This window comes from Dendrobates tinctorius, unplaced genomic scaffold (genome assembly GCF_039654945.1).
Source record: "Dendrobates tinctorius isolate UK_male_01 unplaced genomic scaffold, ASM3965494v1 ptg000324l, whole genome shotgun sequence".
In the NCBI taxonomy this organism is placed as follows: domain Eukaryota; kingdom Metazoa; phylum Chordata; class Amphibia; order Anura; family Dendrobatidae; genus Dendrobates; species Dendrobates tinctorius.
In genome coordinates this window covers 1,302,310-1,319,946 of record NW_027361991.1, presented here as the reverse complement: position 1 = coordinate 1,319,946, position 17,637 = coordinate 1,302,310, and the positions used below count along the sequence as shown (strand labels likewise).

General features: G+C 41.1%; 1 protein-coding gene across 1 annotated transcript in view; it reads right to left on the bottom strand.

The window, feature by feature from the left end:
- LOC141074124 (uncharacterized) overlaps positions 1–17,637 on the bottom strand; it is a 156,832-nt gene that overhangs the window by 121,543 nt on the left and 17,652 nt on the right. The window contains exon 5 of the mRNA XM_073561656.1: positions 12,064–12,122. Coding sequence (XP_073417757.1) covers positions 12,064–12,122 — 59 coding nt within the window. The remainder of the gene's footprint in view (positions 1–12,063; positions 12,123–17,637) is intronic.

Below are 17,637 nucleotides of genomic sequence, written 5' to 3'. Positions count from 1 at the left end.
CCTCCACCCAGCACTCGCAGTGCATCATTGACACCGGGAACATTGGCCCACATGTCAGATTATGCCTTGCAGATCCTAAAAAGGGACCCCCGCATTGCCAAAATGATGAACGATGACGACAACTGGTTGGCCAGCATCCTGGATCCATGCTATAAAGGCAAATTCCAAAACATCATTCCACAGGAGAACCTAGAGCTAATATTGGCTAACAAACAAGCAACTCTGGTAAACTGTTTGAGGCATTCACAGCACACAGCGGCAGTGATGTTTCTTCCACGACCCGTAGGGGGCAACATCGAAGAGGTGTTCGTGGTGCACACAGCCGAAGTGGCGTTGGACACAGGGGTTTCATGACCATGTTGTGGACTGATTTTTCAAGTACCGCTCATACGACTGGTAATACTGCATCGAAAGTGACAGGAGACAGCAGTTGTCAACTATGGTAACAAACTACTTCTCCTCCCATATCGATGTTCTCCCTCACCAGTCATTCCCCTTTGACTATTGGGCAAGTAAACTTGACACCTGGCCTGAATTGGCACAATATGCCTTACAGGATCTCGCTTGCCCTGCTGCTAGTGTGTTATCTGAAAGAGTCTTCAGTGCTGCTGGATCAATCCTGACAGAAAAAAGGACCCGTCTGTCGACCCAAAATGTTGATGATCTAACCTTCATTGAAATGAACCATGAATGGGTTTGAAAGGATTTTGTCCCACCCTCCCACCCGTGCGAGTGCCGTTGCCCTGGACAGGTGGGTGGGCCCACTCTTGGGCAACAGCACTGGCACAGGGTCCCTTATAGTACAATCAAGTGGCTCTGTTGGTGGGGGTGCACACCCGCCGTCAGACATACCGGTGTACTATGAGGGGCCCTGTGCCAGTGCCGTCGCCAGCGAGTGGGCCCCCCTGCTTGCTCAGGATCACAGCACTTGCAAAGTTGAAATACTTACCTCTCCCTGCTCCACCGCCGTGACGTCTTCCGCGTTTCCTGACAGTGATATTCTGGTCAGAGAGCGCAATGACATCACATCTGTTCGCCCTCTGTCTAAACAGTCCAAGTGCAGTGAGATGGAAGATGGGGATGATGAGGAGTCCAGACTAGTACAGGGATTCCCTAGCGAGGAGACTTATTTAATTGTTTTCAATTTTGGGGCAGCAATTTTTGGGGAGCACTATACTCTGGAGAATGATATACGAGGCCCACCATACACTGGAGCATTCCAAAGGTGGACATCAGACACTGGAGCAGCATTTACAGGGCCCATTATACACTGGAGCATTAGAAATGGGGCCCATTATATATGGAGCATTGTTTGGGCCCATAAGACAGTGGAGCTTCATCCATGGGGACCAACATATACTGTAGCATTATGTGGAGCTCATCATATACTGTATGGAACATTATATGGGACCAATGATTCTGTATGGAGAAATATATGGGCCTCATTACTCTGTATAGCGCACTATGCGGTGGCCATAATACTGTATGGCGTAATATACTGTCCGTTTTTGGAGCTATTGGAGAATTTAAAATGGATATCAGTCGTGAGATGAAAGAGGTGAAGTATTTTTCATTGTACTATACCGCTATTTCTCTGCCATATCAGAGGATCATGAATTGTGGCACGTGTTAAAGAAGCCCAGTGACACTCTTTGGCCCAGGGCCCACGAAAATCTGGAGCCAGCCCTACCCCCCCACTACTTTAGCCAAATAACCCCCAGTTTTCAATGCCTAACTATTATTATAAAGTAAATTAAGGTTGACAAGCTTAAGTAATAAGAATTGATGTTTTTGGCATTAAAATGGGCACTGTAGGTGTGTTTCCTGTCCTCCACTCACTGCCGACCTTGGTTCCCCATTGACTTGCATTGGGTTTCATGTTTCAGTCGGCCTTCGACTTTTCATGATAATCGGCCGATTGCGTTCGACCCGACTTTTGAGAAAGTCGGGTTTCATGAAACCCGACTTGACCCGAAAAAAGGCAAAGTTGCTCATCTCTAGTCGTAAGTGGCTGCACATCCAGTTGGAAGAATGTCTCAAGTGGGGAACCCCAGGGTTCTGTTCTGGGCCCTAAATTGTTCAACATCTTTATCATTGATTTAGATGAAGGAATTGAGGGTAAACTGATTAAATTTGATGATTACTCAAAGCTAGGAGGGATAGCCAACACTATAGAAGAGAGAAAGAGGAGTTAAGAAGATATAAATAAACTGGAGCAGTGGGCAGCAACTAGCAGAATAGTTTTTAACAGGTAAAAATGCAAAGTACTACATCTGGGCAACAAAATGAAAAAAGCATATACAGAATGGGAGGAATAGGGCTAAGCAACAGCACACGTGAAAAAGACTTGGGTATACTAATAGATCACAGACTGAACATGAGTCAACAGTATAATGCAGCAGCAAAAAGCAAATACAATTCTAGGATGTATTACCAAAAGCATACAGTCTAGATCAGGTGAAGTCATTATTTCCCTCTACTCCTCTTTGGTCAGACCTCATCTGGAATATTGTGTCCAGTTTTGGGTGCCACATTTTAGAAAAGACATTAACAAACTGGAGCAAGTTCAGAGAAGAGTGACCAGAAGGGTCTGCAGACCATGTCTTATGAGGAAAGGTTGCAGGATTTGGGAATATTTACCTTAGCAAAAAAGAAGACTGAGAGGAGACTTAATAGCTGTCTACAAATATCTAAAGGGCTGTCACATTGTAGAAGGATCAACTTTATTCTCATTTGCACAAGGAAAGACTAGAAGCAATGGGATGAAACTGAATGGGAGGAGACACAGATTAGATATAAGGAAAAACTTTTTGACAGTTAGAGTGATCAATGAGTGGAACAGGCTGCCAGGAGAGGTGGTGAGTTCTCCTTCAATGGAAGTCTTCAAACAGAGGCTGGACAGACATCTGACTGGGATGATTTAGTGAATCCTGCTTTGAGCAGGGGGTTGGACCAGATGGCCCAGGAGGTCCCTTCCAACTCTACGATTCTATGATTCTATGATTCTGTGAATGTATTGTAGGTAATCTATGTACCAGATCACTTACTGGTTCTTAACAAGAAGATAAGTGGTTCTCAAGTTTATTCAGATGGCTACAACTTTTAATTATTGCAAATTGAAATATGCTACGCCTATGTAATCGATTGATGAACACGTATCATGAAGATCCTGATATCCAGAAGAAAAAGCTCACAAGACATTTCTGGCTGTGTAATGTGCAACCACAGCAGTTAAAGATTGTTATTGCCGTCTATTAAAAGATTATTTATGATCTGATAAACAAAACAGCGATGGTTAGTAAAAGTCTATGCAACTGCATCACATAAGCGCCAATGAAACCATGGGTGGAACTATTTTCTAACCCTGACCTTGGTCAAATCACTTCTGTCCAGTCTTGTTTGAACAGATCTAATTACAGCAGAAAACATAAAGCAAGAAGAGTTTTCTTACCTTAACTTGTTGAAACTTGAGCCTGGATATGACAGTTCAATGCACAAAGGAATAATCCTAAAAATTTGCATTGACCACACATGGAGAAAATGTCTATAGAACAACTGACAAGTGAACTAATCAATAAAAAATATTACTGCGTAAATGCCTTATTTATCAAGGCTGGTGATGAATCATTGCAGTCTCTAAATTTGCCTCAAATAAATCTTAAAGATGCAGCAGAGCAGAACATGCGACTTTATTTTATCAATAATTATTAAATTTACAATATTATCTGAACTAAGCAAAATATCTGTATTTTCTCAAGTTCTCTGCTGTGTGAAGGGCAATTTAACTTTAATACGGTCCCTATGTACAAGAGTATAACTAATATCATAGTCCAGCTATGAATGTACAGGAATATAACTACTATAATACTGCCCCCTATGTACAAGAATATAACTACTATAATACTGCCTCCTATGTACAAGAATATAACTACTATAATACTGCCCCCTATGAACAAGAATATAACAAATAACTACTATAATACTTCCCCTATGTACAAGAATCAGAAAAGAGCGACCAGAATGGTGACCGGTCTGCAAACCCTGTCTTATGAGGAAAGGTTGCAGGATTTGGGAATGTTTAGTTTGCAAAAGAGAAGACTGAGAGGAGACTTAATAGCTGTCTACAAATATCTAAAGGGCTGTCACATTGTAGAAGGATCAACTTTATTCTCATTTGCACAAGGAAAGACTAGAAGCAATGGGATGAAACTGAATGGGAAGAGACACAGATTAGATATTAGAAAAAACTTTTTGACAGTTAGAGTGATCAATGAGTGGAACAGGCTGCCACGAGAAGTGGTGAGTTCTCCTTCAATGGAAGTCTTCAAACAGAGGCTGGACAGACATCTGACTGGGATGATTTAGCGAATCCTGCTTTGAGCAGGGGGTTGGACCAGATGGCCCAGGAGGTCCCTTCCAACTCTACGATTCTATGATTCTAATATAACTACTATAATACTGCCCCTATGTACAAGAATATAACTACTATAATACTGCCCCCTATGTGCAAGTATATAACTACTATAATACTGCCCCTATGTACAAGAATATAACTACTATAATACTGCCCCTATGTACAAGAATATAACTACTATAATACTGCCTCTATGTACAAGAATATAACTACTATAATACTGCCCCTATGTACAAGAGTATAACTACTATAATACTGCCCCTATGTACAAGAATATAACTACTATAATATTGCCTCTATGTACAAGAATATAACTACTATAATACTGTCCCTATGTACAAGAATATAACTACTATAATACTGCCTCTATCTACAAGAATATAACTACTATAATACTGCCCCTATGTACAAGAATATAACTACTATAATACTGCTCCTATGTACAAGAATATAACAACTATAATACTGCCCCCTATGTACAAGAATACAACTACTATAATACTGCCCTCTATGTACAAGAATATGACTACTATAATACTGCTCCTATGTACAAGAATATAACTACTATAATACTGCCCCTATGTACAAGAATATAACTACTATAACACTGCCCTCTATGTACAAGAATATAACTACTATAATACTGTCCCTATGTACAAGAATATAACTACTATAATACTGCCCTCTATGTACAAGAATATAACTACTATAATACTGTCCCTATGTACAAGAATATAACTACTATAATACTGCCCTCTATGTACAAGAATATAACTACTATAATACTGTCCCTATGTACAAGAATATAACTACTATAATACTGCCCCTATGTACAAGAATATAACTAATATAACACTGCCCTCTATGTACAAGAATATAACTACTATAATACTGCCCCCTATGTACAAGAATATAACTACTATAATACTGCCCCTATGTACAAGAATATAGCTACTATAATATTGCCCCTATGTACAAGAATATAACTACTATAAGACTGCCCCTATTTACAAGAGTATAAATACTATAATACTGCCCCTATGTACAAGAATACAACTACTATAATACTGCCCCCTATGTACAAGAATATAACTACTATAATACTGCCTCCTATGTACAAGAATATAACTACTATAATACTGTTCCTTTGTACAAGAATATAACTACTATAATACTGCCCCTATGTACAAGAATATAACTATTATAATACTGCCCCTATGTACAAGAATATAGCTACTATAATATTGCCCCTATGTACAAGAATATAACTACTGTAATACTGCCCCTATGTACAAGAATATATAGCTACTATAATACTGCCCCCTATGTACAAGAATATAACTACTATAATACTGCCCTCTATGTACAAGAATATAACTACTATAATACTGTCCCTATGTACAAGAATATAACTACTATAATACTGCTCCTATGTACAAGAATATAACTACTATAATACTGCCCCCTATGTACAAGAATATAACTACTATAATACTGTCCCTATGTACAAGAATATAACTACTATAATACTGCCCCTATGTACAAGAATATAGCTACTATAATATTGCCCCTATGTACAAGAATATAACTACTATAATATTGCCCCTATGTACAAGAATATAACTATTATAATACTGCTCCCTATGTACAAGAAAATAACTACTATAATACTGCCCCTATGTACAAGAATATAACTACTATAATACTGCCCCTATGTACAAGAATATAACTACTATAATATTGCCCCTATGTACAAGAATATAACTATTATAATACTGCCCCTGTGTACAAGAATATACCATATTTTTTGGACTATAAGGCGCACTTTATTCCTCCCAAAATATGGAGGAAAATAGGAGGTGCGTCTTATAGTCTGGATGTACTGGCTCTGGCGGTGGTACGGATGTTGGGGAATGATTTCGGTATCCTAAGGAAGATATATAACTTAGGAGTGACCTCCTCCACCCCAACGCGTGTGTCACAATAACTTCTTCCGAGGGCGTGTCAGAGATGAGAGTGTTGTGATGTTAAATACCCCAGAGCACCAATGAGAAGTCGTGACTCACAATAGGGGAATAATCCGTCTCTAAACTTACCCTTTAGACATACGTGGCGCATGCGTTGATCTGTGCAGCCGAGGAACAACGTCACTTCTAGGTTTCAGGGGCGGGGATTTAAGCAAATCCCTGGTCAAAAAGGAAAGCCAATGGATTTATCGCTTAGGCACCATGAGTCCTTCAGGCCTAAATGAAAATTTGGGGTTTGCATCCTTTTTTGCCATTCACCATTGCAGACTCTTGCTTACATGAGGTAAATCAGTACTTTATTCGTTCTTTCTTGAGGCTATTCGGCTAAATTATATATCGTCCTTAGGATAACATATCCATGATGATAGATATTTACATATTTATGATGTAATTGTGGGCACAGTATTATGCTGTATTTTTTCTACTGGTACAATAGCAGTATATTAAGATTGTGTCAGAAACTGCTACGTCTGTGATTTAGTCTTGTGAAAACTTTACTTTCATTGAATTTATTTACCAGAAAGACATCTTTATATTGATGGTTTTGAATGGCATTCATAGAAGCCTCCCGTTGGGCATGTTGGCATTTTTAATGTATTTTAATATTATCAGATAAAATTATTAGATCTAACATTAATTTTGCTGGGTCTCTTTAGTTCGGCTAAGTATACAATTTAAGTCCGATACTTCTTGTTTTTCTGATTTGCATTATAACGTGCCAGTGTACTCCTTATATGGACTAATTTTGATGTATTGACTGCTCCCAAAAATACACAAGGACGCCATCAACTCACCAGGACGTCCAATCGTGTCTGCAATGGAGGGGGTCTGTGTGACCATACATGTAAATTCATTGATTTTTACCTTAAACCACTGGTGAGAACTTTACCATCAGTTGTCAAGCACACGATGGACGTCGAAACCATGGTTGATGGTGTCTTTGTGGAGACAGGGACATTATTGGTGACAGTAGACGTTTGAGACGCTGTATACCTGCATCGATCACACCGACGGTTTGCGGGCGGTCCGCTTCTGTCTCGGGACCTCCGAATTGGACGGCCCATTGTGTGAGGTTATCCTCGAGCTGCTGCAGTATGAACTTCTGACACATATTTTTTTACTTTTAAGGGTATGGCTTGCGCGCCTGAGTACGCTAACCTCTTTTTGGGGTTTTGGGAGAGGTTGGTTTTTGGAGACGCTGGGGGGGCACCGACCATGTGCTATGTTGGCTACGTTATATAGATGATATTGGGGGTTTTTTGGTGCGGAACAGTACTGCAGCTCAAGGATTTTATGGCTGTGTTGAATTTAAATTCCTACAACATAAAACTGGTATGATTGTCATAAGATTGATTTTTTGGATATGAGCTTGGAGGTAGACGGCATTTCGTCTATCCAGACTGATGTCTTTCGTAAAACGACCGCAGTTAATGCTTTAATCCATGCAAAATCAGCACACAGCCAAGCCACCATTAAGGCCATCCCAGTCGGACAGTTGCTGAGGATGAGGCAGATACAGTGGGGAAAAAAAGTATTTAGTCAGTCAGCAATAGTGCAAATTCCACCACTTAAAAAGATGAGAGGCATCTGTAATTTACATCGTAGGTAGACCTCAACTATGGGAGACAAACTGAGAAAAAAAAATCCAGAAAATCACATTGTCTGTTTTTTTTTCATTTTATTTGCATATTATGGTGGAAAATAAGTATTTGGTCAGAAACAAGCAATCAAGATTTCTGGCTCTCACAGACCTGTAACTTCTTCTTTAAGAGTCTCCTCTTTCCTCCACTCATTACCTGTAGTAATGGCACCTGTTTAAACTTGTTATCAGTATAAAAAGACACCTGTGCACACCCTCAAACAGTCTGACTCCAAACTCCACTATGGTGAAGACCAAAGAGCTGTCAAAGGACACCAGAAACAAAATTGTAGCCCTGCACCAGGCTGGGAAGACTGAATCTGCAATAGCCAACCAGCTTGGAGTGAAGAAATCAACTGTGGGAGCAATAATTAGAAAATGGAAGACATGCAAGACCACTGATAATCTCCCTCGATCTGGTGCTCCACGCAAAATCCCACCCCGTGGGGTCAGAATGATCACAAGAACGGTGAGCAAAAATCCCAGAACCACGCGGGGGGACCTAGTGAATGAACTGCAGAGAGCTGGGACCAATGTAACAAGGCCTACCATAAGTAACACACTACGCCACCATGGACTCAGATCCTGCAGTGCCAGACGTGTCCCACTGCTTAAGCCTGTACATGTCCGGGCCCGTCTGAAGTTTGCTAGAGAGCATTTGGATGATCCAGAGGAGTTTTGGGAGAATGTCCTATGGTCTGATGAAACCAAACTGGAACTGTTTGGTAGAAACACAACTTGTCGTGTTTGGAGGAAAAAGAATACTGAGTTGCATCCATCAAACACCATACCTACTGTAAAGCATGGTGGTAGAAACATCATGCTTTGGGGCTGTTTCTCTGCAAAGGGGCCAGGACAACTGATCCGGGTACATGAAAGAATGAATGGGGCCATGTATCGTGAGATTTTGAGTGCAAACCTCCTTCCATCAGCAAGGGCATTGAAGATGAAACGTGGCTGGGTCTTTCAACATGACAATGATCCAAAGCACACCGCCAGGGCAATGAAGGAGTGGCTTCGTAAGAAGCATTTCAAGGTCCTGGAGTGGCCTAGCCAGTCTCCAGATCTCAACCCTATAGAAAAACTTTGGAGGGAGTTGAAAGTCCGTGTTGCCAAGCGAAAAGCCAAAAACATCACTGCTCTAGAGGAGATCTGCATGGAGGAATGGACCAACATACCAACAACAGTGTGTGGCAACCTTGTGAAGACTTACAGAAAACGTTTGACCTCTGTCATTGCCAACAAAGGATATATCACAAAGTATTGAGATGAAATTTTGTTTCTGACCAAATACTTATTTTCCACCATAATATGCAAATAAAATGAAAAAAAAACAGACAATGTGATTTTTCTGGATTTTTTTTTCTCAGTTTGTCTCCCATAGTTGAGGTCTACCTATGATGTAAATTACAGACGCCTCTCATCTTTTTAAGTGGTGGAACTTGCACTATTGCTGACTGACTAAATACTTTTTTTCCCCACTGTATGTTCCACCGACAAGAGATTTGAGAAACAAGCCAGTGATCTCAAGATACAATTTGAACAACATGGCTGCATCAAATGGGGTGTTCGATATAGGTATAACAGAGCTAAATATATTCCAAAGAATCACCTTTTGCACCAGAATATAAAGAAAGTGAAGGGTGATGAGACAATCCATTTTATTTCTGTATTCAACCATGAATGAGACAACATGAGAGCCATCCTAATAAGACATTGGCCCATATTGAGCACCAAACCCTTTCTGGGACCATATCTGGCTGACCATCCACTCATGACCCCACGTAGGTCAAAAAATCTTAAACACCTATTGATTAGAAGTCATTATACTGCACCAACCACTAATCCTTTTGGATCAAGGGGACCCTTGAGGGTGTGCTACACCTGCGGCCACTGTTTTGCCAGCGCCAATGTACCTCCTTTCACTCTGCTGATAGTAACAAACAATTTCCGATTAGGGAGTACATCTCTTGCGGTGTCACAAATGGTACATACTATGCAACATGCAGCTTACGTGTAGCTTACTTTGAGGGAATTAAGAGTGAGGGTGAAGGAGCATGTGTGGGACATTGGCGCGACAAAGACGGTCGCTGATGTATCAGAATTAAAGACTACCCCCAGACATTTTACCTCTGTCCATAATTGTGACCCCAAAGGGTTCATGGTAAGAGGGCTAGACGGCTAGACACAGTTCACACTGGCATAAGAGGAGGTAATATCAAACAGCTCCTGGCCAGACGTGAACTTAAATGGATTGTGACTTTGGGAATGGTAAAACTGGATGGCTTGAATGAGTCCTTGAATTTTGCTCCTTTGTAAAAAGATCATGTTATAGAAATTAGTGTTCCCTTCCTGAGGTATTTTTAACTGATGTTTGTGTTGTTTTTAATACTGTTTGTATTTTATTCACAGTTTCTTGCGCTATATTGGGTTCCTACAATTGAACCATTTGATCCATCTGTTTCATGGTATCAATTAAAGAATGTGCTCAGTGGAATTAAGAAGATCCATTACTCAAATTATGACTTTGTAGATATGTGGAGGAATATACTAATGTGGATAAAATAATGATGGATAATACTTTCACTGGTAACCTTGGCGGATTGAATAATTAATATTTTGCTCCATCTTCTATGTATTACCATGACCTTGGTGATTATCTGAACTTCTTAGTGCTATTTCGGTTGTAGTGCGCGTGCGCCCACTTGCCTCCCGCCCCTGCCCTCCCTGATCCAGCCACCTGGCATCCTTGGCGCGCGACTGGGAGCTATGGCAACCGCTGTGCTGTTCGTGTGCGCTTGAGGACCTGGCCGGGTCCCGTGGGTGCAGTGCAGCCGGGCACATGCATCATTCAAATACAATCAACGTCCGGTCATATGACTGACACGTGACCAGTTACCATTGCTACAAAATGTCTTCTTAGGAAGGTTTAAAACACCTCCCCTTGAGAAAGCATGGAAAAATAGCAACAAAACGCGCGTTGGGGTTGTGCACTGGTTTTGTGTTGTGCCACAGCACCTGGTAAGATGACCCTTGTTTACATTAATATGCATTTACATGATGGTTGTACATTCTAATGTGGTGTGTTTTTTATGGCCTGACCTGATAACCCTATCAAGGCAACAGTGCAAAATTTAAGAGGAAGAGAGTTGCAATGAATCAATATTGAAATTGTTGAAAATTCCACGTGGGAGGTGGGGGTTTTTAAAGGAAGGGCGCTAAATTGATAGGGCTTTTCTTACTTGTTCAACCATACACTGGTATGTGATAATCCTGATTGATATAGTGCTGAGTGCCACCAATTGGTGTCCTTATTTTGCACTTTTTATGTATTTTTTTTATTGTCTCTAGTGTGTAATAAAGATTTTGTGTGTGATTTTTAAAAACTCCTATGGCTCTCCTTTTTTATAAAACTCCTATTAATACTTGGATAAGCTGAAGTTGGGCATTGTCCTTCATGTTCCTTGTAGAATGAAAAGATACAGGGCTCCTACTTAGAGTAAAGGGGGTTTTACACAAAGCGAGATCGCTAGCAATATCGCTAAAGCATCACCGATTTGGTGAGGCAGCAGCGCTATCGCTATGTGTGATACTTGCCTCCGACCGGCTCCCCCGCTGTCTGTCGCTGATCTCGTGAGATCGCGCAGCTCCATTTCTCGTCGGGCGCTTCCTGCTGGGCTTCCTGCTGGTGCCGACGAGCAACGCGTGGACGCGGAAGGGAGGACATCAGGATCACCTCGTCTGACAGGTAAGTAACGACCGCTGTATCGCTGCTGCATCGCTGTGAGATCTGCCTGTGTGGCAGCTCACTAGCGACCATTTAGCGATGCACCAGCGATCCTGACCAGGTCGCATCGTGGTCGGGATCGCTGGTGCATCGCTAAATGTATAGGGGCCTTAAGTCTTTATTGTTTGCTGCGGCTAATAGAAGTGTGACATTAACACATCCTAATTCGTTATATTAAGAGACAACATTCTCTGACCTTAATTCGACAATGATATTTCCAATAAATCTCTTATCTCTTTTAGTTCTTGGAGCTTTCTGCACAGAGAGATAACACATTACAGCCCTGCTATCTTGCTGTAATGTAGTAGTCACTTTATTACATTTTATCTTAAGATATTTCTCAACATTAAGCTGTTCAGATACTGTGAAATGCAAGCATGTCTTTTTTTATATGTCATGGAATTATAAATGGGAATGAGAAGTGTATTGGGTGAGCTAAGGTCAAGAGTATATGGCGCTTACTCAGACTACTAGGCAAGCAGAAGGTCAGGACAGACAGCCGACACAAGCTAGCATCGGTATCGAAGCCTGGTTGGTAACAAGGCTATAGCTACTGCTCTTTGCTATGATCCACATCAGGTCTTAAAAGTGACCTAGTGTTCCTCTATGATCATCTTCTAAGGCCTTTTATGTCCCACTTGGACACACCCCTGTGCCTGAGAATTAAGACTGTGAAGTATTCTGTAGTCACTTGTTTGGAGATTGCTACCATCTATTTTCATCTGTTGCCATTATTTCTTCAGACTCTTTTGACTTATACTAATTGTATGTGCGGCTCTCTGACCTCCTGGTTACCTATTGCTTGCTATAGGCATCACAAACTGTTGTTAGAGTCAGTGCACAATACATTGTGATCTTCTGTAGATTCCACAACTATTGTATGTGCTGCTTCTGTGACCTCCTGGTTCACATGTGGTAAGGGCCAGGATTGGGGGGTGGTCCACTGCTTACCGCGCACAGATGGCACAGACAACAGACGGAGGCAGATTTTGCTTGTAACAGGTCTGAGTTTATTGGCCGACCTCCTGACGACCGTAGCCATACACCGCAGCTCCTTTACAGCTCTTCGTATTCAGGCCCGGGTACCTTCACCTTTCCTTCTGTCGTAGTGACGCTCCTCACGGATCTTTCGCTGGGGCTGCCCTAGACCTATCTACCGCCAGCGCTTCACCTGTCCGAGGTCGTCATCCAATCAGTACCCCCGGGGCCTCATCTGTCCTGCGGTTCTTTGTGTCAGGGGCCACCCCCCTGACTGTCTCTTCCTGTCAGTCCCCTGGTCGAGCACACCACCGCTGTCAGTCTTCCGTACTGAGTCTTCTCCTCCTGAGCTCTTCCCGGGAATAGTCCTAGTCTGGAACCCTGTCCTATTTATCCCCTTCCTCGGGAATTTCCCTCCTGGTTTCCTATCTCCCCGCCCCCCATGACTAAGCGGTTTCGTAGCCCTAAGCTGCTGACAAGTCCTGTTCTCACGCTCCCCCTGCCATCTTGTGGTCCAATCTAGGTACTGCACTCCTATTCCACTTTCCCCCAGCTGTTTCCCTTCTATTATTATAAACGTCCATCTACAGTGCACAAACCATCCCTTCTCCCTTCGGTCAAGTCCGTCCGTCAAGTCACCTTCCCCACACACACATCATTTGCAGTAAGCATCACAAACTATTATTATTATTAGAGACTGTTCACATTCCCTTACAGACTGTTGTGGATTCTGCTACCTACCAACATTCTGCATTAGAGCTTTTCCTCTTCATCTGTATTCCTGGTTCTGTGGCTTACAGAACCTATTTTAGTTGTTTGTCTGCTGTCCAGCCTAGTCTGTTATCTATCATTACTTCACATGCCTTCCAGTCTGCTGTGCCAAAGCCCTTGGTCCTTGTGTCCACTTTAACCTGCTGCTTCGAGAATCCACCTCAACAGGTAAGCCTAAAAAATTACCCAGAGACAACGGATTCAGATCTGCAATAACAATAGCACCATTGTCTTTGTATACAGAGGATTTATCTGGATTGGTATTGCTATTTGCTGTGAACTAATGGGAGTTTGTCTAAGCTGGTCAGCTTATATGGACACGGTCTCAGAATCCTGTGGCTTCACTTACATCTCTGTAACACATTCTGCTTGGAGAATATTTCCACATTTACCTATTCCTGCTCATTTTGGTGGAGATTTTAAGGCTTGCCGAAGCCATGCAGACCAAAGTACCATACACTTTAATCTTTGCCCTAACCAGTTTTTTTGAAAGGTCAATAGTGTCATACATTTTTCTCCTTGTTATCTGGAGATGATTCGGCATGGACTGTACTATTATGGGAGCAGGACAATCATACGATGAATTCTCTATCCTCCCTTCCTCTCTTCCTTTAGTGGAGTATTCGACAAACCAGGTTGGGTCCACTCAGTCACTGATTCCATATTGCAGCTGAAGCAAAGAATTTTCACTGTGGGATATTATGGCAGTCAGTCCCAGACTCTGTTAGCTGAATTGCCCAGGAAAAATTTCACTCCTCTTGCTATCTTCTGCCTATCCAAACAAATCTGACAAATTCACTGTAAAAATTCTCTCTCTTACCCTGATTATTTAATTTCTCTTGCCACCTAAGTGATTTTATATTTTAAAAAAGGTCAAGAAAAAAGTTTTAGGTTCACTCCAGCATTCCAGTGTGTCTTCAACATCTTCCACCAGAACGGCCATACTGGAAACCATGAAAATAAGTGAATATCATTGGTGTAAGATCCAGTCACCCTACTGGAGGACTTGGTTTACATTGTGGTAAATGGGATCATTCTCGAATATATTGTTCAAAACTGAAGCCCAAACAAAGAAATTTCAGACCCTAGATGAACAAAGAAGGATTGTGTTGGAGTTAACTTCATTCTAGATTAAAAAGATTCTTCCTCATCCCTATGTCTGCGTCCTTCGGGTCCTCTGTGTTTACGGAATTTGAGTTCATTGATTTCAGAACTGCAGAGAACCTGATGGATTTAACTCTGTCCGAAAGGCTGATAATTCCTTTTGTTTCTATATGTGCACCTCTAAAGCTAACCTGTATGACTGTGACTACATGCTCCAAGTCATTGATTGGTATCTAAAAAGAGGTCACAGTAGAGATTATCATTATTTTATATTTGCCTCAATGCTCTATCTCAACCATCTTCTGTGAAACTCTACTGTCTCTGTCACTTCCAATCTGTCTGCCTTTTATCAGGACTTTGCAGACATCTCTTAGCAGAGGGCCAAGACATTGCCTCCTGATGGGGAATTTGACTGCGCCATTCCCCTTCTTTCAGGAGCTGAACCATCCAGAGATAGTGTGTGCTATAGCTCTCCTAGAGACTGACAAAACCCAAGCTAAAAACATAACAAGCAATTACCCTGACGTAAATAAATAGTATCAGTGCATGAAAATAATATAGAGTAATTAGTTAACATAATTTTGATAAAAGAAAGGAACAAACCATTCAACGATGTCATGGTGACCCTATCCGACACAGTCCTAACCTCTAGTGTTAAAACCTTTCCATTTGTCAAATACTATTGTCATGTACCATTTGTCAAGTTATGTACATCTGAATAAGGGATTAGGAAACCACATCACATGGAGAGGCATATATGACAGAAAATACTCAATAGTGACACTATTCTAAAAACTGCACCCCTCAAAGTGCTCAAAACCACATTCAAGAAGTTTATTAACACCTCAGCGCTTCACAGTATATACAGTGGGTACGGGAAGTATTCAGACCTCTTTAAATTTTTCACTCTTTGCTTCATTGCAGCCTTTTGGTAAATTCAAAAAAGTTATTTTTTTCATTAATGTACACTCTGCACCCCATCTTGACTGAAAAAAACAGAAATGTAGAAACTTTTGCAAATTTATTAAGAAAGAAAAACTGGTATATCACATGGTCATAAGTATTCAGACCCTTTGCTCAGTATTGAGTAGAAGCACCCTTATGGAAACTTCACACTAGACCTTGGAAATTAAGGTCCCAGAGTCTGGAGGAAGAGTGGAGCGGCCACAATCCAAGCTGCTGGAGGTCTAGTGTGAAGTCTCCACAATCAGTGATGGTTTGGGGAGCCATGTCATCTGCTGGTGTAGGTCCTCAGTGTTTTATCAAGACCAAAGTCAGCGCAGCCGTCTACCAGGATATTTTAGAGCACTTCATGCTTACCTCTGCTGACAAGCTTTTTGGGAGATGTAAATGTCATTCTCCAGCAGGACTTGGCCCCTGTCCACACTGCCAGAAGTACCAATACCTGGTGTACAAACAACAGTATGACTGTGCTTGAATGGCAGCAAAATCGCCTGACCTTAACCCCATAGAGAATCTATGGGGTATTGTCAAGAGGAAGAGGACAGACAGCAGACCCAACAATGCAGACGAGCTGAAGGCTGCTATCAAAGCAACCTGGGCTTCCATAACCCCTCAGCAGTGCCACAGGCTGATCGCCTCCATGCCACGCCACATTGATGCAGTAATTGATGCATAAGGAGCCCCGACCAAGTACTGAGGGCATTTACTGATCATACATTTCAGTAGACCAACATTTTGGATTTTAAAATCATTTTTCAAGCTGGTGTTATAAAGTATTCTAATTTACTGAGATAATGACTTTTGGGTTTTCATTGGCTGTAAGCCATAGTCATCAACATTACCAGAAATAAACACGTGAAATAGATCACTCTGTGTGTAATGACTGTATATAATATAGGAGATTCACTTTTTGTATTGAAGAACTGAAATAAATTAACTTTTTGATGATATTCTAATTTTGTCACAAGCACCTGTAGTTTTGCCCCAAAGTTTTCATTTTCACAAGGGCAACAAGAGAAAATGGATCATAAAATGGATTATAAAATTTGTGGTGCAATTTCTTCAGAGTATGCTAATACCCAATTTGTAGTGGAAAACTACTGTTTGGGAACACGGCAAGGCTAGTAAAGGAAGTAGTGTCAATTGATTTCTGTAGCACAATTTTGGCTGGAATAAATTGCGGATGTCATGTCATATTTAAAGCATCCCTAACATGCCAAAACAGCAACAAAAAACACAGGTGAATCCATTTGTACAGTGTCCATTTTAGGACATGATCATATATCAAAATCAAACATCAGAAATACTCTGTCTGATACCTGATTCTCAGGTATCAGGTATCAGACATCAGGTATCAGGTATGAGAATCAGGTATCAGACAGAGTATTTCTGATGTTTGATTTTGATATATGATCATGTCCTAAAATGGATACTGTACATTTGGAAAACTATACTTCTTGTGGAAATCACCTAGTGGTGTAGTGAGCATTTTTAACCCTCAGGCGATTAACATAATTGTATAACATTGGGCTTAGTAAATGGAAAGTTACCATTTTTTTCCACTAAAATGTTGATTTGGCCCCGTTTTAAATTTTCAGAAATGATAAGAGAAAATGAACCATACAATTTGTTACATAATTTTTCCTTACTACGCCAGTGACCCATATGTGGTCCAAAATTACTTTTGAAGCACAGTGCAAAGCTCAGATGGGAAGGATCGCCATATTGGAGTTCAGATTTTGTTGGAATGGTTTGAGGGTGCCGTGTCTAAAAATGCCAATCCGGGCAAATCTCCTTCCTCCTGGGCAATCTGTAACTCTATCAATAAATCACTCAAATCTCTAAGCTTGTGATAACCTTTAGGTCCTATCTTAGGAAAATCATTAAGTCTTTTATATAAAGCATTCTCTATGACATACTGTCCCATAGCATTCATCTTGTCTTTCCCACACTT